General features: G+C 38.2%; 1 protein-coding gene across 3 annotated transcripts; it reads right to left on the bottom strand.

Annotated features, from left to right (window-relative positions):
* Positions 1 to 96: 96 nt before the first annotated feature.
* On the bottom strand, positions 97 to 25722 carry EXOC3 (exocyst complex component 3). Of its 3 annotated transcripts, none has more exons than XM_053991596.1 (13): positions 25658 to 25722; positions 22626 to 22810; positions 18581 to 18800; positions 16149 to 16830; positions 11719 to 11836; positions 9174 to 9299; positions 7525 to 7625; positions 6918 to 7028; positions 6071 to 6221; positions 5214 to 5336; positions 2751 to 2912; positions 1416 to 1543; positions 97 to 955 (listed from the first exon to the last, which is right to left on the bottom strand). In XM_053991596.1, exons 2-13 carry the CDS (start codon positions 22767 to 22769, stop codon positions 784 to 786), a joined length of 2238 nt encoding a protein of 745 aa, XP_053847571.1. In that variant the 5' UTR covers positions 22770 to 22810; positions 25658 to 25722; the 3' UTR covers positions 97 to 783. The 3 variants fall into 3 exon arrangements, with proteins under 3 accessions (XP_053847571.1, XP_053847580.1, XP_053847561.1); XM_053991605.1 differs by lacking the exon at positions 25658 to 25722 and adding an exon at positions 25580 to 25598; XM_053991586.1 differs by lacking the exon at positions 25658 to 25722 and adding an exon at positions 23493 to 23605.
* Positions 25723 to 26334: the final 612 nt, after the last annotated feature.

The raw sequence follows: 26334 nt of genomic DNA, 5'->3' as shown, positions 1-26334 counted from the left end.
TAAATCCAATTTTTATTCACACTTAAAACAACAACAAAAAAGATTTACATGCCCTGTAAATCTACAAGGATGCAAATAATCATAGCTGAACATAGGGATGGTTTAACATTTTATTGAACTGGTGTGCTTTATGTGCTGTTTTTAGTGAATCAGTGAAAAAAAAATTGTACCTTATGTCTTTATTTATTTATTCAACCTATAATCAAATTGCACTGTAGCAATTTCAATCAGTCCTTTAAGTCAGGAAACTGATTTCATAATTAAGTTTTCTGCAATAAACTATTTTACACCAAAGTAAGTACATACACAAAATATAATGTGAAAGTGGATTGACATTAACACTGAATGCAGTGCCATATAAAGACAGTTCTAAAGGAGTCTGCTTAGGTATTTTAAGTGATGTAGGTTAGTATATCCAGCACTAATACAGCTCTGCAGGTTTTGGTATAAATATCTTTATATAGCATTGCAGTGCACTGTGCAAACATACTCCACAAGAAAAATGTATTTGCTGACAGCAAAACCAGCTGTGACAAACGGGTCAGTAAAAAAAAAAAAACAAACCAACCATGCCATTAAAAGCTTCATTCTTCAAACATGACCTTTAATCCTTCTTTCAGGTATCTTGGATTTCCTCACGTCCAAGTCTTCAGAAAGAAATATGCTTAGCAAGTATCAATGTATACGGAACTTCACTCAAAATAGCATTGCCAAATTTGCCCACAAATATTTCAAACCCGTTGATCCCAGAGCAGTAATGACACACAAACACAGAGTTGTCAATTACTTCAGAAGTTTTGGCACAGTGAGAGTAGGAACTGTAATTTCTTTAAAAATTGGCACATAGTTTGGATTCGGTTGGCTTGGACCTTGATCCAAAGTTTCAATGATAGTCTGCTTCATATCTCTGCTGGCATCGCCTCTCACTGTCAGCAAAGCTGCAATGTGGTCATCCCTGCCAAAGGAAAAGGGCAAAACTGGCATTAGGAGGCTTTGCACAAGAAAGATTTTGTCAAAGCACTTAATTGGCAATCCTTTCACTCAGTTTCAGGTACTTTTTTATTCTTAATCAGATCTCTACTCACTCAGAACTGGTTTTTCCTGCTCAATATAAAGCACTGTTTTGGCTGCTTTTAGGACTCTAAAACCTATTTTTCTTCCAAACACACAGAGCTGAAGTATTTTTAGTATTCCTCTGCAGTACTTAAATAGTTGTAACTTCTAGTCCAGCTCACATACACTGTACATTAGCGTTACTTTCCTAATATTATTACTACAAGAAAGTGGTTACATTCTAAAATATGAAAAATATGAACACATTTACACACTGTTTTAAATTTCAGAATTTGCCCAAACCCCAAGGAAATGATGATGTTATCTATCTATATATCAAATCTGAGGGCAAAGAGAATTACCTGATATCTGGGTATTTACTGACTAAAGTTGAAACTTCCAGATAGAGTAGTGAAGGATCAGTCAGCTTGATAACCTCTGCAATGGCTTCAATGATGTCACAGAGTCCTTCAGTGTCCTCTCCAGAGCCCTGCAAAAGTAAACAAAAAATATTAGAAATGTCCCATAACAATAGCAGTACTCTTCAGATCTACAAATAATCCTTTAATTAATATTTTGTCTGATAATGCCCTTGAATTTCCCAAAAAGCTAAATTTTCAGACATTAAAAAAAACAAATATTTTTGAATTGTCACCATAATTCTGGCGATTATGGTGATTATGAATTGTCACCATAATCCTTTTCTCTCCCTGTTCTTCATTCAGAGACCTACTCTGAGAATATCAGTGAAGAAAGTAGTGTCCTACAAACAATATGTTATATTTATCCACATGGTGATACATTCCAGTCTTCAACTTTGGGTAATTATGAGCATAAACATTAGGAATAACTGACAAGAAAGCCAGAACTCTTCTGAAACATTTCTTCAAAACTGTCCCTCTGTTACATTCCTTCAAGTCATCTGGCCACCAAAGCAGCTTTCAGCAACTGAATGATTGAACTATATCTATTTAAACTCTGGACTATTTTAGTATTCTTAATTCAAGGTCACCTAGTTCTGCCAATCAGGTATGGTTTGTTTCCTTTATTCCACAACCTCTCCCATCAACTACCCCAGTTTTTCAGGCTTTATCTTTCTGTGTAATCTTTTTGCATTTTGTCATCTGTTGGCCCTAGGAGCTTTCTTGAAGATCCCTGTTCCTTATACAGTTAAAATTTTTACCCCTGTCTTGTATATTGATTTTCAAATTCCTTTTTTAACCTGTCTTTTCTATTTCTACTGGACTTTAAATGGGGTCAACATAATCATCTTACTGATCCAAATGAACACACTTGCATGCTCCTTAGGTAATAAGTAATGGCATCTGTTTGATACCAGATCAACCTTTCTACTGACCAGGAAAAGCAAAGACTGATTTTTTTTTTTTTTAACTGCTTTTTTCTTTCACTTACTACTATGAAATCAGGGTACCTATCTCTTGGAGGCCATTCAAATATTCAGCTGCAGAGAGCTGTATAAACACAAAGCAGTAAAAACTGGTGCTCAGGAATTTTAGCAGCTGGCCTGTGTGTTCAGAATCTCCATCTGTGCCCTCAGCTGGCATCTTTGATATTCCCAAGTCACTCAACATTTTTGAGACATGGAGATTTAACTCTAGCCATTTCTTCCAAGCAATAAACATGTGTGGTTATTGTAAATTACCAGGATAACAGCACTACCCAAAGCAAATACTTACAGCTGCAAGCTTCTTAAACAAAAATCTGAACTGTTCTGCTTCTTTGATCATTCTTTCTGCACCCTCTTTTCTCTCTTCTGCATTCTTGAAAGATATACGTTTTAGCATGATTGCTCTGATGTATTCCACAACTACTCGCCGATGGGCCTCAAGAGTCATTGTCTGAAAGAAATGGAAAAGGTGGTGGGTTATGCCAGTGATACCTGCAGATGTAGCCATTACTTTTAGGCTTTGAACTGTGTATTTGCACTTAAACACCAGTATACAATTTTTGCTAATACAGATTGAGTGGTTTTAGATTTTTACAGTGCTAACAGAAATGAAAATCTCTCCTTCCCTAACAATGAGCCAATCACAAGAAGCAACAAACCCAAGATACCTTTAATAACATGTCTGAGTTTTTTGAGGAGCACCAAAGAACAATCACTTTCTCAGATCTTCCTTGACTGATTTGCTGCTCTGCACTTGTCTTTTTATGGGAAATATCGACTGGTACCTGGATGAAGCATCTGGTATTCGTGCAAGAGTAATGCTGAGGTCTGGAAATAAAGTACAAAACTAAACCCCCAAAACCTTCACATGCTTATTTTTCAACAGGAATGTAAGCAGAGTCCTTAAATCCCACAAGTCCTCAGGTGTTTTTTCTTCCCCTTAAGCATGGTGGCAAAGTTACTTACGATTAATAAAAAGCTGGCGTAATAGGTAGTAACAAACTATTTATCGTGTTTTATTAGCAGTACAATCAAACTTTAGTTTCAAGTTGTTCTTGAAACATGTTCTTCAGTCAAAATTTGAATAAAAGGCTTCAGGAAAGAGAGAAAAAGGGGGGGGAAAGAGAAAAGGGAGAAAACAACAGATTGCAAAGTACTGGAAGTCGAAAATAGTTTCAAGTTCTGCTCTCAAGAGTGCAGAAATACCAGAGTTAGGTGGTTGCTCAGGGACAGCTTCTCTTGTGTTGGTGGAATTGATGTCAATTACACAAAGGAAAATGAACTGCACAGAACAGACTGTGGGGGGCTGACATGTATGGCCCATCCTGCTGGAGAGGAACTGAAGAACAGCTCCACTACAACTGAGAACACTCCACTGGAGCCAACAGTGGTATGGTAGAGCATTCAATTTATACACGAGGAAAACAGTAAAGCAGAATGCCTTAGATCCAGATTTCCTCTCTTTCAGAACTCTGTCCTTCTCATTGGGCTAGTCTTCTTGGAGGTGCTCTGATCATGTGGCTTTTAAAAACCATACTTTCAAAACACGGTTATCCAAGAATATTTTAAAACCTGGAAAAATCCCATCACAAATCAGGGAAACAAAAGCATGGTCCAGCCTGTGCTAGAACATATGGCATCTTTTATGGGAGATTTTTATTGCGCTGGGAGACAGTGCAAAAGTAAATATGTTGAATCCCAAAGAATCTGCTTGTAAGCTTCTTCCCCACAAGGTGGCAATAAATGCTACATGATGAAATATATCTGATTGCAGAGATTGGTATTAACACCTCAAAAGTCATGCCAAGCACTTATACCTTACAGTAACAAACTAAATCTGGAAAAGAAAGCTGTTCCATGGATATAGACTAATTCTGAGACTGACCTAACTAATTTTGTGCACTTTTTCTAGACTGAAAATACATTTACTTAAATAATAAGGCCTCTAGAATCTGCAAATACTGAACGTTAAAAGGTCATCAGAGAAACTATGAGTAGTTCCCTTTATCACTTTGAGAATTAATATGAGAAAGAATAAGTGTATGATTTGGAGACTGTCTTTTAAGCCCTTCTAAGATCTTATTCAAAGACCTCACCTAAATACAGATCTTGCTAGCTTCTATTAGGTTCCTAAATGTTAGGCAATCATTTAATGCTGTCTTATTACATGAACCTGCCTTTAATCTTCCACATTATTGTACTTGTTTCTATCAATAGAGAAATTCAGATATCCTTTGACAGACCAGAGAGAAAAAAAAATCCTAACCTAGCACATTTACTGTTGTAAGAGCACTTTAAACATAGCTATGCATTTGTTAACCCTTATGGCACCAAATTCACTAGGCTTCATTGTATATAAGAAAACTAAGAATTACTTGATGTGCATTTATAAAAAAAGTCATTACAGACCAGAAAAACTAGTTTCAGAAGAGCTAATTTTATCTCACTACAAACCTCTGAGAAGCCGTAGAAAAATACAAACTGATAGAAGTATCTAGTAACATGCCAAGAAGTTTCCTAGACTAAATACTACAACTTAGATCTGTCTTTGACACTATTATATGCCTGTGAACAAAAAAAAAAGTAGATTCAGATTTCTGCAGTATAATGATGAACATTTTTTCTTTTCCAGTAATGAATCAATTCTAATTTCTGCATTTCAGTTCTGAATTCCATGTGGTTTTCAGAAATTCCAAATCACCATGATACTCAGAGTACATTACCAAAGTATCACTGAGTATTTTGCACCTACCTTTTTGTAAGGCTTTTTAATTTTTGCAAAGTCATTGAAATAATCCTCTACAGTGACACAGATAGTCCCCACTGCATTAGACCCCATCAGCCACTTCTTTGTCATCAGCTCATTCAGATGGGGCTGAGAAGGTGACAAACAAGAGATCAGATTAGGTTTTTGACAGTTTCATCAGATCAGTGCAGTTACTAAAAAATGTGAGACAATTTTAAGTGTTGTCAATTTCTAAACTATGCTTCTCCCACATCCTTTCTTATGTGAGCCACTCAACGTATTTATATTAGTTCAAAATTTTATTACAAATCTATCAAGTCCCAGAGCATCTCTCTTCACCATTTCCTGCTGTTTCTCCAATTGCCCTGTTTCCCTCCCCATACTCCCAATTTTTTTAAAGTACTAATTCTTTCCCTGAGGGATTCTGTACAAGAAGCTAGAATTCCTAAACATGGAAATCTTACACACAGAAAGGGGCCCACTGTTAGAATCAATTAAATATATTAATTATAGCTGAACTGTACCTGCAATGACAACTTAATATCAGCAGCAGTTTTCCAAATAATTCCTACAACTCAACAACATAAGACTAAGTACATCTGCTAGAAAATATTAATTATATGCAAAGCACCTGACTTAAGTCATCCCATGAAACCTAATTAAGCAACCTTCCAGTCTCCTACATGCAAACTATACCAGTGCAGAACAATACTAATGTTTACTGACCCTCTGCTAGTCCATATATAAAACCACATTTTATATATTTAGCAATCAAAAGGCTCCACAACTACTTCATTCTGAATTATTTTTTTCTTTATAAATAATACTTCTGGGTTTTTTTGAGGAAACAAACATGTTCTAACCTCTAAATCCATGAAGACTTCATCTAGCAGGCTAGAGCAGCCTTCTTTAGCAATGATGTCTAAAGTTGCATCCATGTTTGCATGACTGATTAACAAGGTGTCTTCCATGTCACTTTTCAAGTATTTTCTTTTCAGACTGATGATGGATTCTCTGTGACGGGAAAAAAAAAAAGGGTTTTCGTCACCCACTGGTGCACAATTGCACTACTATTAAATTTTTGGAATACATACATACAGGACGGTTATTTTTGCAAGGGAAAACAATGCCTGCTGCTTGCTTTGGAAGCCTTTACTTATTCTCCAGCATGATTTTGGAGTGGTCAGTGCAGACTACATGTGTGTTGGCAGCAAATTGCTGATGATGAGTAGACCTGCAAGTGGCAGCAGATACAAATGAACAGGAAGTTGGACTGCTCATCACTGAAACATGAGCCACCTTCACAGAAGGTCTGTCTTTACTTTTCTCCAGTTCAGTTCACCCTGACCACACTGCTTGAAGGTGATCTGTGAGAGAAGATGGCAGGACCCAGACAAACTAACTGAAATGATGTTTTCAAAATCTGGAAGCTAATATAAATGTTTCTTTGGCAACAAAATTCTTGGGATAACACGTGGTTTTTCATTGGTGAGGGGTAACGTCTTGGTTTGCCAAAGGCAAATGCAATCACAATACCTGTTTCTCAAAACAGCACTACCTTTAAACTTGGTGCCTTTGTTTAGTCAGATAAACTATCTTAACTGAAACCTGCTTTGCATACAGAAGAGAAGGTTCTGGGAAGAGGTAGTATTACAACTGAAATATCAATAGCTATTTTTCTCACAGTACTGCAAGAACATGCAGACTTACTTGAAGGTTTGACAGTTGTTGATAACTGCAATCATGTACTGAACATAGCACTGAGGATACTGACGATTTTTAAGATGATCTTCTTTGTACAATTGTGCTTCATCTTTGTACCTGTAACACATATAAGGAAAGGCATGAAACAGACACAAATCTGTAAGAACTCAAATACACCCATAGGACTAAATGTTTCATAAGGGTCTGTCAGGTATTTAGAAGTGTTTTATAAAGAGTGTCTTGCTCGTGTGATGTTTAGTCCTCCTGTTCTGGGCAGAATCCAACCAAGAAGATGTTTTCTCTCTTCCTTTAGAGAAAGAGGTATAAATTTGAGATATAAAAGAAAGCAGAACTGACTCAAAAAATTAAGAGCCGTTTGCAGACAGGAACTGAATGTACCACTCACCAGCACAGAGGAACTTCTGCAGTGAAATTGGGGAAGGGAAGAAAGGAAGAAAAGGAAAGAGAAGAAAACCCTGGTTGGCATGAATGTGATAGGAGAAAGACAAAGCAAAAAAGAAACATCCAAACAAAAAAAAACAAGTATTGAAACTGTAGGAACAAAGAGAGACTGAGACAGGATAAAGCATTTGTATTTTAAACATTATGTTACCTGGTTAGAAATGAATTCATTTGCTGAAGACATAGAATGAGTACCTTTGTTTTCAAATCTTCATTTATCTGAGCAGCCACCTGAAGATTCTGCTCAAACATCTAAGACAAAAATAGTTTAATTATAAAGAGAGGCCTTTATCAGTGGTAAAACAAAGACAGAACTCCTATCTTGAAGTCCTGAAGACTCTCACTAGCACCAGCTCTACAGATGCTTTTTGTTGGTTTTTTTTTTTTTCCCAGACAAGCCCACTGACTAAACCAAGAGCCATTATTTTAACAAGTGTAATCAATATATTACCAAGAACCATTATTTTCACAAATGTAATTAATATATTACTGGCAACCATTAATGCAGTGTTCTCCTGATACTGAAAACAGCTGCATTTTTAATTCAGCAAAACAGTACTTAATCTCTTTAATTCAGTAGTGCTTTGGCTTTACGGTGTATCGAAGTTCTAGGGTCAGCTCCTGCAGTTAGTAATGAATAACACTACAACTCAAATTCCTTCGCTTCTCCCATATATGAAAGCAGTGAGCTCACAACAGTGAAGTAAAGGACACTCTAAACTTTAGAAGCAGGTACAAGATCTAGGTGACTTACAGGCAACTGTGTTTGAGAGGAGGCAAACTAGAAAGAAAGAATACAAAGCCAGGTGGAAATATGAGCTGTTTCTATGCTAAGATGACTTTGAAAATTTCACTGCAACATGCATCTCAGCACTGCAGTCCTTCTCAGCATGACACTAGAGCCAATAATCAGCCACCAGTTTCTTTGACATCACATACTTTCTGAAAACGATTAGATGAAGTAAACCTTGGCACTAATACAAATGTGAAGGAATGTAGCAAAAATCCTGGTATAAGGTGGGAAAAAAATACAGTGGGAAACAAATGCAGGAAGAAGAGATAATCTATCCTTCATTGAAGGTACCTAACACAGTATTTGTAAAGAAAAATTAGAAAGTGAGCATAATAAGCTGACATTTTAATGGTTGATAAAGATCACTTTCAAAACTTTCCACTACTGACAACAGAGTGGTGCAGGTTTGGGTATTTTTGTGGCTTTTTTTTTTTTTTTTTAAGGATCTTAGAAACAGCCTTCTCTTTTCTGGTTTTAATTTGGACAGGCATTTATGTTAACTGAAGTAGTGTTTAAAACAGCAACAGTTTCAACCTTCAGTAGAACTTTTTATTCTATTATTAAGGTGCTTTTATATAATGAATAATTTATAGTAACAAATACATGCCTAACTACCTCAGCACCATATTAACAAACAGCGTAACTCAGCACTGTATTAACAAAAACTGTTCTAGTAAGTCACATATCATCTGGTGGGCTTATACTACAGCTTTTCATCAAGAGACTTAAGTAAAAGCAGCTCACTAAATACAAGTATCAACTAAAAACAGGTTTCTAATCTACACATAAAAAAGAACTATGTCTTTAAGCACTGAAGTAAAAAACGTTAACAAAAGCCTTCAAAGAAACAATCTCTTCAACTAACAGCCCTACAGGGGGAAAAAAACCTCAATATACTTCAAAAGACACAGAAACAATAGTATTCTAGAAAGTTTGGCTTCCCTCCATTCCTCCAAATCCATGTACTGCTTCTGTAGATTTTCTGGAATAAACAAGTTGTCTTATACCTGAAAAACAATAGCTGGGAGTGTAGTCTGATAGTATCCATCTTGATCTGCTTCTGGTTCAGTTTCTTTTATCCAGTCTTTTTTATCTGTCTCCAGTGCTTTTCGCAGCCAGCCAATGATGTTAGACTTCATTTAATAAAGCAACCAAGAGAAAGAAAATATTTAATTTAACACAACAAAACCCTCTGCTACAATATCTAGAATAGCAGTCATTTCCATAATGAAGAGTGGCATAGTAACAGATAATGCTGACCTCTCTTGCCATTCCTACAAGATACAGGTAACAGACAAATTAAAATTTGCATTGACAGAGACAAAGGTTAGTACTGGAACACAAGGGGTGTAATTTGAAGCTTTGGCACATTTTGGAAGGGGAGTGTTCCTAACACAAAGGGCAGATCAGTTTGTCAGAATCAACATGTTTACTAATTTCGGAAGAATTTATTAAGGCTCAGGCTTTAGGTTTCAAACCGAATTTTTCCCCAGCTGAAAAAGTAGGAGTAATACTTAATGTAGGAAAAATAGCACATATTTGCCTGTACTTCCTTTTACACCTAGGTTTTAGGAAACTGGTGCTCATTACTGCTGGGGACAAAACCCCAGGATTAGATTAAATGGGTTGTGTTTCTTGGAACACAAGTGGTGCAGAACACAGCAACGGATACAATGGCTGGCTCTCCTCCCATCTGCTCAGCACAATGTACAGCACACAGATATCAAGAACAACTGCGTTTAGAAGGAGATTAAGCCAGTTTTCTGTATGACACATAGCAGAGACCTATTCACAAGAGTAAAGACCAGCATGTTTGCTAAATATGTAATTGGATTCCTTGATTTCTGTCTTGCTTGGGTTGGTGATTTCTGCCTATTTTCTGCTTGGTTCACGTTTGCTTAAAACCTGTAGTAATATAAATGTTTGTATCTCTTTCCAACATGTTACAGGTGTATTACTGTGCCCTACCATGCAAATTTACACATTACCAGTAGGCACAAACAGAAAGGTCATAAAAGTCCATATAGTACCCTCTTCAATTGTGTGAAATAAGGCACTACCTTTCTTCCTTACAGGCATGGAATTGCGCTAATGAGATATGACTTGCATGACTTAATCCTGCTTTGACACAGCAGCCCAGGGGACTTTTTTCACCTTAAGATCAGCATTTACAAGGACTTTTTTGAGGCTGAGGTGATCGGAAAAATAATATGCTAGAAATCTGTTAAAATCTATTAGCATTTTATTTCTCATGATATTTTTGTTGCTGTAAATGTCAGTATTTAAGTTGATAGTCCCGATTACTTGTACTTAGTCATACAGAGCTAATTACATTGTTTTTAAAACCACTTTTAAACAACATCAAAAGAAATAAGGTAGAAGTGAAACAAATAGGCAGTTTCAGCATTTTCTGCCTTAAAAGAAAGATACGACCGAAAATCAAAACCAGCAAAAAGAAAGCCATTCTGTTTAACAGAGTAGCAACTTTGCTTTATTTATAATCTATAAATAAAATTAAGCAACATTCTATACATAATAGTTTTCAGTAGGTAAGGAAAGAAACAAATCTAAAAAAACAATATAGGTGTATATTTTCATGCTAAGTAAGGACAAAATTAATTCAAAGGCATTTTCTGAGTCAAGGCAAAAGTAGCTTGAGAAAACCAACCAATGTGCTTTTTGTCCCAAAGTGCAGAAAAATAAACTTGCATCAAAGTCCTAATAAAGCTACTGGGAAGCAGAGCCTCTAGCGACAACTTCCTTGAGTCATTGCAAGGTTGGTTCATATTATTGTGATGAGTAGTTGTTGCTGGACATGTTTTAGTAGCTGACACATCCAAAGAAGCACAAAAATTTCCCTCCTCTGCTTGGCAGACCTTCAAAAGTTAGGAGAAGTAGGAATTCATTGGACAATTTAAGAACAGCAAGTCCAAAGCTACAACTACCCAAATATCCACTCTTGGAGGCAATTAGTGGATCTGACAATCACATAATGCTGGCTTTGTCATGAAATTCACAGTTTCTAGTGACTCTTAGGATAACAAAAAAAAAAGCCTTTACACTTAAGATACACTTGAAATGGCATCTACAAAAGGAAATTATGCTCATGCAGTTAACAGGCGTTGAAAGGAAAAGGCTGTTAAAAGAATCAAATTGGCAAACATGAGCATCCTGATTACCTTGAAAAGATCACATCTGTATCAAATGTTGATGTAGCTACTATGGGGACCAAACTGCCTAGTGTCTTTTTAAGTGCAAACATACCAGCACTATGGATTTAGGCTATTGAAGACTGGAATTTCTTAGTTTCTAATAAATTATTATTAATAGTCTGTAAAGCATAACTACTTCTTGAAATGTCATGATTTACATATATAAAATCATCTGATTATGACTTTATAAAGGAAGTTACACATAGGATATGAACATTTTCATAAAAGTGATGGTGTTGGATTCACATTTGTCACAGTTTTTTCTGATGGAGGAGCAGCACTGAGGTACTAATGAAGATATAAACTCATCTGAATGTGCCTTTGCACTGTTATTACTCACAGTGAGTGTTGACATATACTTGCTGAGAAGCTGGTCTACCACATTTTGTGAAATGAGAGCATCCAGAGAATTTACATCCACTTCAGGAGACAGTTCTGAATTTCCCATCATCTCTGCACTGAATAAAAAAAAAAAAAGAAGAAAAAAGAATAAAACATTTCAGATTAATAAAGAAAAATGACATAAAAAGTTAAAAACTTAAAACTGTGCAACTTCTTCTGTATGTTCACTGTAAAGGGCAATTTTCCAATACCTACACATTTCAAAAAGTTTTTAATAGCAAGTGCAACAATAAATGCATCGACAAGAAATGTAAATAAAACTATATGAATGAAAGAACAGAATGTAAAAGCTACAGCACAAGAAGTAATGATTACTTGAAACACAATAAAAGCCAACTGTTTCAGCCTGTGGGCTCTTTATAGGGGACGTTTTTATGTATCTTTTAAATTTCAGAGGTGATGACAGACAATTTATACATTTTGAATTTTAAAACAGTAAAGATCAGTGACAAGTATGAATTACTGTTCTCAGATCCTCAAAAGAGCTTCTGTTTTGGTACTTGTATTACATCCATGTAAAAATTAAAATACATTAAGAAAAAAGCTATCTATGCTTCCCATCTTGGTAAAGAATATAGCTAATCTAAGAGGAAGAAGCATCTTTCAAGACAAATCAAAGGTACACTTCATGGGTACTGTATAAGAGCAATTGCTTGCAAAGAAAAGTTCTTGATTTTATAGGATTTAAAAGAAACTAAAGCAAAATATTTTGACAAGGTTTATATGAATACTTTACAGTGATATTTTGCATCTATATAAGATCATAAAATGATGGGCTTGTGTAATAAAAAAAATCCCCAAAGCTATGCCAAAGCACAACATAGCAAGAACTCTTAATATTTCATGCTCAAAAAAAATCAATAAGTCAAACCCACACTCTTCAGAGAGTGCTTTATTAACAGCTGATGGAAATATATTCAATCATAATAACATAAATTGTTTCACATTCCATTTATAGTGTGCTTTTCAGAAGCAAACCACAAATTCTGTATTTGCAGAGGCTACTATAAAAACAAATGGCCACTTAAATTCCTAAACAAGCGTCCAGTTTGTATAGTTCTGCAAACTGAAGTTGTTCTCTAGGTACACGCAAGGAGTCAGCACAGTGTTGCTTCCACTCCCTGGAAAAAATACATCTCAAAGCACTGAAAAAAACCACTACAGCTACCAACTTAAAATACCAAAATTCTTGTATTTGAAACCATAAAAGCTACTGTGACTGAACATCCTACACTAATAGCATCTTCTTAGGTTGTAAGAAAAGAGGTTGAAATTATTTTAAGTGGCTCAGTCTATTCAGAAAACTGAATTCCATTCTGTTGCTGTTTACAGAAAGAACACACATAATAGCAGGACCTGCTCTGGGTTGATTTAGAGGAAACATGAGAAGCTGTTTATGGCACTGCACCATGTTAGAAATTATTTCTAGCTTCATTATACATCATTATCCCTGTTCACAAGGCCACAGAGACATAAATCTTTTCTCAAAGCACATCACCTGAAACCCCAAAACAAGGACCAAAAGCTTTTACAAGCTTTAGCTCACAACATAAAGATTCTTCCTATACACAATTTCTCTTTCCTGTTTGTCACAATCAAGTGCCCAGGGGAAAAGAAGTGACAGACAACCCTCTTCCAAGTGGCACAAGACTTCTAAGTGTTGGGAAGTTATTTACCCTCAACAAGAAGTTAATACAATTATATTTGAAATTTCAAGTTGATTGTAATTTGGAAAATAGCATTTTAGAAAGCTTCTATTCTGCCACCAATGCTGCTCTATGTGGTGAAAAGAGATACTGGCTCCAGAGACAGCATCCAGCTGTATGTATAGTAGTATTCCTTCTGTTCCTTAAAGTGAACATTGTTGACAATATCTGTAGCAATCCTGGTGATCTCATAGCAGTTTTGTCAACACTTGATCAATATCTCATAAAATGATGCTATGAATATGAGCATCGGGATCTTGCAAGACTTATAATTTTCCTCAAACACAGATTGGAGTCCTGGTCCCAACCCAGCACAGATTTAATAATAAGAGTATGTTTCCAAAACTGTCATTGACTTAAACATGGAAGAGAAACCCACCTAGCACAATAAAACTCCCACTCAAATATTAAAGGCTATTATTCCACATGTAGCATCACTTTATTTCTGAGCTGTGAGCTGAGCATATTTCTAAAAAAAAGCTTCCATGCAGACATGCTCTGATAAAGAAAGCCCCATGATTCTTTTGTAACTCCTACGCTGCAAATACTGAAAAAAAGTTGTGCATGACTATATCAATTCATCACATGGAAAAAAACCTCAATGCTTCTTTTCAGTCAGTACTCTCTCATTTGGTTTTGAAGTGCAGCTTCAATATGAAAATACAATACAAATTTCTATTTTCCCTCTATTATTCAGAGTTCTCATGATGCCAGTCTGTTCTCCTTCCTAGTTTATTATAAACATATCTCTATAGAGAATTGTTTACTGTATTGTTAAAAGATGTCCAGCAACTGTGATTTGATAAGCTCTGCAAATATCCCTGTTGAGAACTTTACTTTCCCACTCAGAAACCTGAGCTGATTTCTCCTCCCACTGTGCATTACCAACACACAATGGCTAATTCTCATAGAATCACAGAAAATGGTTTGGGTTGAACCTTAAAGACCATCTAGTTCCAACCTGCCTGCCATGAGCAGGCATGCCACCCCTAGACCAGGTGGCCTTAACACTTCCAGGGATGGGGCATCCACAACTTCTCTAGGAAACCTTTTCCAGTAATTATCATCTTGTTTATACAGGAATACAATTCCTGTACTGCCCTCTTGGGCTTTTTTTTTAGAGAAGAGAGAAAGTCAATTTTTTTCCTTCAAGGTATTTCCTCTAATTTCCATCCTATTTGTTATGCAGATATGCAGGGAGATCATTCTCAGATATCCTGTAGTGTGAAAGAAAGGGAAACACCTCTCAGTTTCCCTTTCTCCACAAGACCAAGCCACCAGGTGCTACAAGCCACATGACTTGCTTTAGCAAGACTTGTTTGCTTTGTAAACACACGTAACACTGGCTTTGCTCCCTCCCAATGATGGAACACACAGATTTAGAGCTTTAGTTCTGAATTGTCTAACTCAATACCAATCTTCTCTGCTTTCTGGGGGAAGGCAGAAGGGCAATTTTAAGACCAAGAATTGCCTTACTGGAACATAAGCCCCAAGACACAAATGAAGAGCCTGGGAGATTTCTGCCAACGTCATGCATGAGAAGGATTCACACCTCTGATTTTCATCAGAGTTATTCCTCTGGCCTTCAAAAGGAAAAAAGGCCATTTAACTCAGCTGCTTATTAGTGGCTGCAATCTTTCTTATACCCTGCATGGGTATATAAGCATACACAAGTGAGTGCTCCTGATTCTTCCTTGCAGGGAAAAAAATCCAGGAGGACTTTGCAGTGTAGAGTACAGCAGAGTGCTGAACACAAACCTGAAAGCTGGTTATGAGAACTCTCCAGAACAGTATTACCGCCTACATATGTGCTTTATGCTAAACCCACCAAGTGTCTAAACTTGTCACATTAGTGATACTGAACAATTGAAGACATCAAAAGTACACAGAGCACAGAACCTGGGTCAGTGCCAGCTATTCAGAACAGGATTACAGTCATGAGCCATAGAAAGGCTAGCAGCACTTTTTCCCAAACAAATCAGTCGCTCTAGTAACTACATGCCAGCAAAAACTAAACAGTTGCCATTTGAGCTGTTTCTACCTGGAAAATAAAAAAAAAAAAAAAAAAGCAACAAACCCTCCCCAATGCTTAAGTAATCCCAACAAATCAGACAAGTTAAATAAAATAAGCGTAAGACTGTCATAAACAAATCATCACACCGTTTTGAGAGAAAACCTAAAGGAAGTTACCACATTCTTTCCATTTAACAGTAATGAGGCAACTGAAGCAGTCCCACCCCCTGTTGAAGAGAACAATAGAAAGTTAATAATCATACAGATCTTCCGGGGCCGTGGCCACAACAAACATTTTGTTTCACACACGAGCTCTCAGTCTCCTGTTCTTCCCAATACTTCACCAAACTGGTACACAAATACGAGGTGACTGTAGCTTCATGAAGGTCTTTAACTGCACCAAAATTTTAAGCAACTCAAAATTATACATTATAAAATAAAATCAAGTTTTAAGGAGCAATTTCCAGGAAGCAAAATGTGTAATGAATAGTAAAGAACTTGATAGTTTGATATTATCCTTTTTCTGTTTTATCTTTTCATATGTTAACAGACATGCAAATACTAGCACAAACTGTGTTTTGCGTGTCTCCTCTTTGCATTCCTCCTCCTATTCCTAACAAAGGAATAAGAAAGGATAAGGGGGCCTTACCTAGTGTATGTATTCAAAACCCAACTTAGAAGGCTAACAATCTCATTTGCTTCCAGATCCTCTGCAGCAAGTTCTTGCATTCGGGTGGCCAAAGCTTGATGGTACATGTTTAGCAACCTGTTGAAAATGTCATAATGTGGAGGAAAGCATTGATCCAGCAGGGTCTTGGCCACAAGCAGGTCATCAAGGACATATTTACGGATGATTTCGAGATGCCGCACAAGCCACATTTTGTCAGATTCTCTGGTGTCTGCCTGAGTGCCTTCAATCCGCGTGCTCACAGTTCTCTCCAAAATATTGAACATTTTTTCTTTCCACTTCTTTGGCCTGCCAGGAGGTATGAATCCAGTCTGTTTTTTCCTGTCTAACATGCGCCTGTCAATTTTCTCCTCCCTCTCAATTATCCTCACAACAGAGACAAGCAAAGTTGGATCTCGACGGACTGTAACAAGAGATCTTTGAACCACCATCCAAAGCTGCTTTGCCAATTCCTCAGACAGTTTCTGCATATCCCCAAAGTATGTGTGGATGAGGTTCATGTCATGTGTGTTTTTGCTGTCCATGCGATACTGCTCATACATCAGGTCATCACGAGAACACTCCAAATCCATCAGTTTCCGGTGAGCCTGCAGAAGCTCCCCTCGCTCAATCAGGTCGTGGGTCTCCCTGACTATCTCTGGAACTGAAAGGCAGGCAAAGAAGAAAAATCACATAGAGCATAACACTGCTAACAAAATACAAACAATTAATACAAGACAATAAAAGTACTAGGAAAAAAGCTGGAGAATGGCTGCAGTAATTATTTTTAGATATTTTGAAGGAAATAATTTTGAAATATTCAAAATTTGTTAGTAAGTGTTACTTATCTTTATACACTATTAACTACAATGCTACATTTTGATCAGTGTCTAAACAAAGATCATAGTGCCAACACAACTTTCTCTTTTCCTCCTGATGCCAAAAAAGAAATAAAAGAATCCTGGAAAGTCTACTATGAAACAAACAACAGTGCTGGCCTTCTTATACATTACATAAAAGGCTTTTAACTTGCCTGACTAAAAGTCGCTCACTTCGTTGAACCTGAGGCTGCATAAACCCAAAAAAAGCCAAGTTTTACCTCCTTCTTGAACAGTTTTTGACTGCTTAAGGCACAAATGAAGGATAGGGATAATTACCTAAGCTGCTAAAATATTTAGAAGATCTTTTGTCTATTATTTTTCAGTATTTGAGGAATCCTACAGAGGAAGATTAGGATCCTGTGGGGGAAGAACTGAAAAATCTCATCAGAAAAATCTGTCACTGCAAAAAAGGCAGCTAGTGATAAAACTGGCAGCTTACAAAAAGTTCTAATGATTGTGTGTCACTGTCTTTTCAATAATGATAAAAACCACTTTGTTTATAAAACATTTGATCATCTCTGAGCTATACAACAATACTGTTTAACAGCTCCAGGGGGAGATGCTTCATACTAAAAGCCTCTCAGAAAGCCTTAAAAGGTTTATTGTCTCAGTTGCATTCATCTGCATAAACCTAAACAACACCCCCAAAACAACTCCACATTGGAACATGCGTAATTTTGCTGTTCTTTGTTTTTAATTGCTAGACATTGCATGTAAACACTTTCCTTTAAGTTGCACACTGTATCTGATACTGTAGAGGTTAGGTACACACAAAGAGTAAACTAATCAACCTGGTATGGCTGGGAAGAAATTTTGCTTTATAGGTACACATTGTGTATTAGTATCAGAAGATAAAAGGAGAGAAAATAGTGCTTAAATAAAATCAAATTAGTCTGACAGGCTTAGTCCCTGTTACAGGGTAAGATACTTTAAATTACTTATAAGTAGAGAAGCCCTGGCAAGGAATTCACCATGATTCAAGATGGAATGCAGTGTGCATTCCATCACAGCTGCACAAAGTGACACAGGTAATCACATTTTCTTTATCTTTACAATATCCATTTTATTAATCTTATTTCATTTTGCAAACCCTCACAGACAGTGTACAGCACAGTACAGTGTTGCAAAATGTTTTTGCCTCCTAAAATAATTTCATACTATTTGTACCCAACAGGCTCGCTGTATGTGTCCAGCTCAGGTGGCAACACACCAGAACTTCACAAATAGTCTTTCTGTATTTGTTGCTTCCATATTTCAGTTTTTTATACTAAACACGTTATCCCAGCTACGGATTGCTTGCAAGAAATTTCTTTGTGAGCTGTGTGATGGCCAGACTAGAAGTTCCTATAGCACAACTTATATTAAATGTCTACCAGTTATTTTCCTGTATGTGATGTATAGGTCATTCTTCCTTAATTATTTGTTTCCAGTGAAGTTTAAAGCTCTCAGCATTACTTGACAACCTTACAGCTGTTAGCACTATATGAAAGTGTTTTCATTATGTGATGGATTATATAAAGAACAGTAGATTACCTGAAAATATATTCTTGAGATTTTCTACAGCAGCTGCTAGTTGGCTGTGTTGCACTACAGCATCCTTAACATCCTTGAGGTTTTCTATAGTGTTGATGCTCTGTCTCCAGTCCTTATTGACATCTATCAAAGACTGCTGAATGTCCTTCACATCATTCAGTGCATTGTGCAGTTGGCTTAAACCTGTTCGTACTCCATCTAACTGTGACTGTATTGCTGCCTTAAATATAAAAAGACAAAGAAAGAACTCGTATTAATCTTCATAAGTTTCATATTTTCAACATTATTCAAGATTTAATTTTCATTTCCGTATCTAACGTTTTCAGCAGAAAAAAAAGCAAATACTATAATTGACTAGAAGTGTGAAAGCTTGTGTGCGCCCACATACCATTTTCTTGAAGTTCTGAAGCTGTACCTAGTTTTGAAGGACCTAGATACAATTAGTCCACCCACAAACTAACATAAGAGCTTAGGGAGATGGACTGTAAACTTTGTAATCTATATTAAACCAGGATCAAAGGAATGAGATTTCTCTGCGTTTCCTTAATAAATTAATTTCAAAGGGGGATATCAAAGAAAGTTGATGTTTCATCAGAATGTTTGGTATGTACGGATTCTCAAAAGCATTTTACTAATGCAATTACAAATTTTTACACACAACAGAAAATATTCTAAAAAAGCCCAAATTTAATTCTGGAATGTTCTTAAAAAAACTCCAAAAGCTCCTGGAGGCTAAAGAAGCCCCTAAAGCAATTCAGTCAAAACAAACAACAAAATCCTAAACTGAATATAATTTTCACGCTGTGAAACATCAATGACCAGACCAACAATGCAACTACTAAATTATTTTGGCATAAAGACAGGTTATTGATATGGATGTCTTGTGACAAGTGACACTTGAAATAATGACTCTTCAAAGAGGCTGTTAGGCTTGAATATCATTCAGGCATCCAGACACCATACAGAAAATGCATTATAGTGCATATCTGAGTGAAAGAAATCCAATCACATCCACAGCACATTTTTCAGATACAAAGTTTTAAAAACATGTGATGAAGGTAAAATCAGGTGAGTGGAAAATGCAACTAGAAATAAAAGGCTTCAAAAGACAAGCAAGCTATCAGTGAAAACTCGGCTGTATAACTCGGGAAGTTGATGGAACCAGTAAAGAAAATGAGGCATTAATCATTTTGCTAAGCTCAAAACATATTTTTTTGCCAGACCTTTAAGGCCCAAAAGCTTGGATAGTTGTGGAACTTGTTGTTGGATACTAGAAGCCAAAAAGGAAATCCTGGTAACTGCAAACAACATTTACTGTGTTTTAAATGTACTGGTGAAGTGCCAGAAAAAATGCAGTGATTTTTAAACAAAGATTATTTATGTACTTTCAAATTATGACATGCTGATTTTATTGATAAAAATGTATTTTCCTGGCAGACTCAGCACAATTAAGCAGTAGTAAGGCATTTTTATACTGTTTCTATCTATAGAACTGCTGCATTAACACATTTTTCCTCTACAGGAACTGAGATAATTAGGATACTCAAACACAATCTTCTGCAGCTGACCATAACGTATTTTAAAAATCACATAATCATTAAATGTTCAATACTTCTGCTTTGATAATTTTTTCTGAGGCAGATCTTCCAACTATTACATATTCAAATTTTTGTCCATTTATCTTTTGCACTAACTTGATAATGTTGAACTGAAACAGTCAGGGATCTCAGTCTCTGACACAAACAGACATGGAAAATTCCAAAAACAGACATCCATCCATGTTTAGTTTGTCTTCCAATACTCAGCTGGGGCCAAGGGATGGGGTGATGGGGCAGGGAACAAAGCATGTCCCAGCCTAGCATTGTAGACTTTGCTTCCTAGAATGCATATTCATCTTTGATTGGACTGATCATCACCGTATTAAAAAAACGAAAACAAAACTAAGCCATCCTGGGAAAAGGGCTAAAAACTTCTCTTTTTATGTTTTTTCAAGTGACAACTTTCAACATGAAGCCAGAATCCTTGCTTCCTGGTCTCCCTATGGCTCAAATCCACGCCTGCACAGCAGCTAAGAATCAAAAGGGAGAGGACTCATGCATGGTTATATTCTGTAACATCCACAACCTAAAAACTTCCCTAGGATATGTGTATTTATACTGTTTCTTCACAAAGAAGTACTTCCATAGATGGAGTAAGAGCAAAACCAAAAACGGCTGCCAACAATTATAATTTTACAGGGTCTGAAATATATTTCAAACGGCTCTTCTACATTCTGGACTACAGAAGCCAAAAGCACCACTCTACAATGCTAGCTGGTGTTCTTCCACATATTCTTTCAGAGTTCCGGTACCGAACCCCAAAAATATTGCTTCACTGAGTGCCATCAGTCTCATATACAAAACTGGTAAGTTTGATATGTTTCAAAGAAGATTTTCCTCTAAGAATTTGTGTTACATGGGAAGAAATGCAGTGAGGGACATAAGAAATGAACATAACTAAATATATGGGATGACAAAGATGTCAGCATATCCAGTTAGAAAGAAGCACCTAACATGCTCACACTGAAAGATTTCCCATGTGTTCATTCACTCAGATGAATTCTGAATTCTCAGAATTCAATCTGAGAAGTCAGCAACTCCTCTGGCTGATAATCCTGATGTCTGTCTCCCCATCTTCCACACCACACATAGATACAGTTGAAATCCACAGCAAGAGTATTTCCTATATCCTCTCTGTGCTCCCATCCATTAGAGTAATTCTCATGGGAAAATCAGCACTGCTGTCCATTGCATCACTAACCAGCACCTTTTTCAGGAATGCATCCTGAGTGGATTAAGGGGTATTGAACTTCTTTTGGGAACAGGTATTATTTCCAACCACCTGTGGATGACTGAATTAACTTAATGCAAACAATAAGGAAAATAGCTATAAAGTGGATTTAGGCATTTACAAGACTTATGAAGTTTAGTCATGACCGTCTATAGAAGCAGCCAGGCAAATGACTGTGCTCATATATTATAAATAGATCCCAGTAACTAAACAGCTGATCCATTATTAATAGACTCTATATGCTTCCTGACTTAAATCTGAAAAGCCCAATCCAAGCAATCAGAAAAATTTCTGCTTCTATGCTACAAAAATCAACATGTAATTTGCTATATATAAATAGCACATTATATATAAATACCAATTTTTTTCACTGTGAAAGAAAACTGGTTTTCTTCTACTTCATACAGACTGCCACAAAGGAAGAGCCATTAAATTTCTGTAAGATAAACTAAGTAGAATATAAGATTAGATACAGTGTATACCAGCCATTTTGACCTGAGAAAATGTGTCCCAAAACACTTTTCTAAGACTCTACTCCACCTGCTTAATACAGTGGTTTAAAATGACTATTGGAAGGAAGAAAACAAGAAACTGAGTAACATACAGACAATAAACACAGGATGACCACACTCCTATTTCAGGCTAAGTCCGTGTGTGTGAATGTGCAGCCACACATATGTACACATGCAAAGGAGGAGCAAAATCATGGGGGTCACTTCCACAAGAGACAAAAACGTGATGTATTTTAGCTATCTTCCCTAAAACCATGTAAAAGTCAGAGGGCAAACTGACTGAACCTTTTTCAGACGCAATCATCAATTTTTTTTGTTACAAGTTCAGTATTCAGTCACTAAGACAAAACTTTGTTGGCTGACGGGCTACACAGCCCGGTAGCTGTCCATGAATAAACTGCAGACCTAAGAATACTTGAAATGCTCGAATAAAACATTAGTAAGATGTACAATGTCAGTTTGCATTGCTTTCACAACACAGATTTTCTGGTTTGGACACAGAGTAAAAACTGAAGTTCCTGGTTTAAAACTATCCATCTGGCTGAAATGCAGATTCAAAAAAAAAAAAAAACAATAAAAAAAAAACAAAACAAAACAAAAAAAAACAACCAAACAAACAAGAACCCCCCCCCAAAAACCAGAAAAAAAAAAAGAAAGTACACTCATGATACACCACAGACACTCAGGTTTATCCAACTTTGTACCTTGAGTCGAGCTTCTACTGAAGCCTTCTTACGAGCTTCCCTTCTGCGATACTGTTCCACTTTATCCAGCTGATCAGGACGCTGAAGCATTCCTGCTACTCTCTGAACAGCTGTTGCAACTGCTTCCCTATCCGTTTCCTCCATGGTTGATTAGGACCTCAAAATGCCTTCATTACTTAACAGGACTGAAAAGAAATAAAACATTTTTTAAAAGCCCACCTTTTTTCATTCGATGGCTATGTAAAATTTCAAAGTCAATAACCGGAGAATTAACTTTGGCAATAAAAGTGGTGAAACTTGACAGAAGCATCATTAAACCACATTCTAAAGAGAAGAAATTGGAATTCTACAACAACTGCATTTAAAGGCACTTAACTCAGTCTCATTAGTTCCCCTGCAAAGTTTTTGGTTGCTGTTTTTGCATTTACCTTGCTCTAAGTTTGAATTAAAAAAAAAAACCCAAAACAAAATACCACCAAAAAACCCACCACCACAAATCTTCATTAAAATCTTCATTAAAAGAAGAGATTCTATTTAATCTAAGGGTAGGTTGGCCTATTAAAAGGGTAATAAGGCAAGCATAATGGAATCTTGTAGAAAGTTCAAGCAAAAGTCCTAACTCATCCTGAACTACAGTTGGGTGGACTTGAGAGAACCACAGCCCTCCTGCAGCAATAGGTCAATTTTGCTACCAAAACTGGGGAGAAACATAGGCAATGGAAGCTCCAAACACAGAGACTTAATGATATAGCACTTCCATTTAGGCTTCTGATTGATAATTTTTTGATTTCCTACTCTTGTTTTCAGTTCTCACAGTATCAGTCTAGTCCATCAGGGGTGTAGGGAAAAATTATTCAAGTATTTCACCTCAGTCTCCAGCAGAATTTCTACTGAACCCAACACAGGCAGGCAAACCAGTACAGGGAAAAGGCAACATCTGCTGTCCATCAAGGCAGACCTGTTCTCTCAAACTTCATTAGCTACAAACAGAAAATAGGGAGGATTCCATCACCGAAGATGCAATACCATGGTGTCCACAGACCTCTAAGGAATGTATCTGGAGCTCCTCGTTGCTTCAAATTATTTCCAACATTTTATGTCTTTAGCCTTGCAACCAAACAGAACATTTTAGGTTCTGCTACCACAGCTAGAGATTATACTCTCTCATACCCATGTTATTCATTGAAATTCAATATCTATTTTCAGAGCAGTCTGCATTCATAAATCCAGCACATCACTTAATCTCAGCAGAACAGTGATCCAAAGAACCATGCAGACTGCACTGCAAAAAGAAAGTGCTCTTTTTTTTTGCTGAAAGAGCAAAAGCAAGAAAACTCATGGGACAAGCAAAATTGATATATGAAGGAAACATTGGGTGGGGGCACCCAAAAACCCCTAAGAAACAACCAAAGCAAAGAAAATTGCTCACTACGCCTCACAGGCAAACTAACGCTCCAGCCAGTCTCTGAATAATCACTACCCTGGAAACAAAACCCCCATATTTTATTGCTAAGTATGACATACACTAGGGAATTTCCCTTTGGCCAGTTTGGGTCAGATGTCTCCACTGTGCCCTCTCAATCTCTGCCCACCCCCAGCCTACCTGAGGGGAGTGGAGGGCAGATTAGGAAAAAGAGAAAGGCTTCACACTGTACAAGTCCCCTGCAGCCATAGCCACACACCGCAGTGTGAGCAGCACTCTTTCTGCCACAAACCCAAAACACAGGCTGTACAGACTGTTATAAAGAAAGTTAACTACATCCTAGCCAGACTCTGTAGAGCATTAGCAAAATTCCCAATTTTATAACTTATCATGGCTAAAGAACATTCCAGGCAAGGCTTGCCCCTGAGCTCTGTAAGAGCCTAAGTCTGTGTCTCAAGTTCCGTATCTCTAGTACCTTCAAGAATTACATGCATAAGTATGAACTTATTCCAGAGTTATTTCTACAGTGTAAACTCCTGTACTTCTTTACTACTGGCCTGGCTAACTCAAACCATGTTTCATTTCTTACTCTTCATCAAAACATGCAAGATCTATTTCCATCACTTGTGCTTTGGAATGAATACTCCAGTTTCGTTTGGCTCAATCCATTTCCAAGCTAAAAGGGCTCTACCTAAAATTTTAAAAAATTATACTTTTAAATATGAATTTACTACAAAAATGGTATTCTGCAGCAGAGAGATTTATCCTGAATTACTGCCCTTATTAAAAACTCTGAATACATCCCGCAGAGTTACAACATCTTTAGCCACAACCCAGGCACATCAAGGAGACCTTGTCAGCAGAATGAGAAGCCAGCACACTGTAACTAACACGTCGAGGCACACAGGCTCTTGTAGAACCACCCAAAAGGAACAGCAAACTTTTGGAAGCCACGTCAACTTCACACCGAAGCTGTGAGTCAAAAGTACATACATCTTCCGCGCAAAATAGAGGCAGAAGTGAACAAAACTACGTCCCAAGCCGACCCAGGAAAGCTCCAGCTGCAATTGCACCCTTATCCTGGGGACTCACGCTCCAGAGGCGAGCCAGCGGGGGCGACAGGCTCCCAGGGGGAGGTCGCTGCCCCTCTGCAGAGGAGGCCCCTGCTCCTGCAGAGGAACGCAGCGAGCCCTCCGAACAGAGCTCGGGGGAAGCGGCGGCGGCAGCCCCAGACCCGCCCGGCTCCTCCCTGGCAGCAGCGGCTCAGCTCGAATCATTCGCACCGACGCAGGTGCCCGCCCGTGTCGGGCAAAGGCCGGACACCTGCCCGCGGGCACGCCGAGCTCCTTCGCTCTCCGCCGCGGCCCCGGGACAGGACGAACCATCAGCATCCCCTTCGGCCTCGCCACCCCGGGGGGCTCCCCGGATCGCCCCGGCCCATCCCGCCGCCCACCCCCTCGGCTTCCCACTGCCACACCAGGGTCCCTACAACCCGCGACAGCCCGGCAGGGGCCGGCGCGGCGGCGCTCACCGGCCGACAGCGGCGGGGACGCGGCGGGGACGCGGCGGGGACGGGGCGGGGAGGGCGGGACGCGCGGCCGCCACTTACCGGGGCCGCAGCCGCCCCTGCTCGGCAAGGCGCTGACAGCCCCCGGTGCGCCGGCGCACGCCCGGCCGCGCACGCGCACCGCGCTGCCGGCGGCGCCGCCTCCTCCCCCTCCTCTTCCTCCTTTTTTTTTTTTTTTTTTTTAACTACATTTTTAGTGTTAAGGGGCGCAGTGTGTGCTACTGGGGCCTGGTTCAAAGTTGCCGAAATCGTTTTGGAAAAACAAACAAGCAAAAAAGCCAGTAAAAAAAAACTTCACGACTCCTGTGAGGTGTTAAAGCTTTGGGTTGGAGTGGTCGCCTACTGCAGTGGGTGTCGTCTGGGGAAAGAAAAGGAAGCACACGGAGCGATCTCTTCACGGGATGAGTTGTGAAGTGTTTTAATGGGCTGCCAAAGGGACGTGGTGGAGTCACCGTCCCTGGAGGTGTTCAGGAAATGACTGGATGTGGCTCCGTGCCACGGTCTGCTTGACACGGCGGTGTTGGGTCAGCCTGGGGCGACTCGATGACCTCAGAGGTCTTTTCCAGCCTAACTGATTCTGTGATTCCGTAATGAAAACGGCTTCGCCGGCCAAGCTGCGCTTCACGCGGTGCCTTCAGATCCGTGTGGAAGCTGCTTCTCGATAGCGGCAGAGGAGAAGGGGAACTCGTTCCTCAGCCCGCGGTGTCGGCTGTCTCCTC

This window comes from Vidua macroura, chromosome 1 (genome assembly GCF_024509145.1).
Source record: "Vidua macroura isolate BioBank_ID:100142 chromosome 1, ASM2450914v1, whole genome shotgun sequence".
In the NCBI taxonomy this organism is placed as follows: Eukaryota; Metazoa; Chordata; class Aves; order Passeriformes; family Viduidae; genus Vidua; species Vidua macroura.
Note: the sequence above shows the minus strand (reverse complement) of the source record. Positions and strands in the feature narration are given on the sequence as shown.

What these genes read in the sequence shown, in the direction of transcription:
- EXOC3 (XM_053991596.1), bottom strand. Translation starts at nt 22,769, where the DNA reads ATGGAGGAAACGGATAGGGAAGCAGTTGCAACAGCTGTTCAGAGAGTA. An exon ending in CAGTAGAAGCTCGACTCAAG is followed by an intron (nt 18,801 to 22,625) that starts GTACAAAGTTGG and finishes TTTATATTTAAG; the next exon opens with GCAGCAATACAGTCACAGTT. An exon ending in GTTTTGAATACATACACTAG is followed by an intron (nt 11,837 to 16,148) that starts GTAAGGCCCCCT and finishes TTTTTTATTCAG; the next exon opens with TGCAGAGATGATGGGAAATT.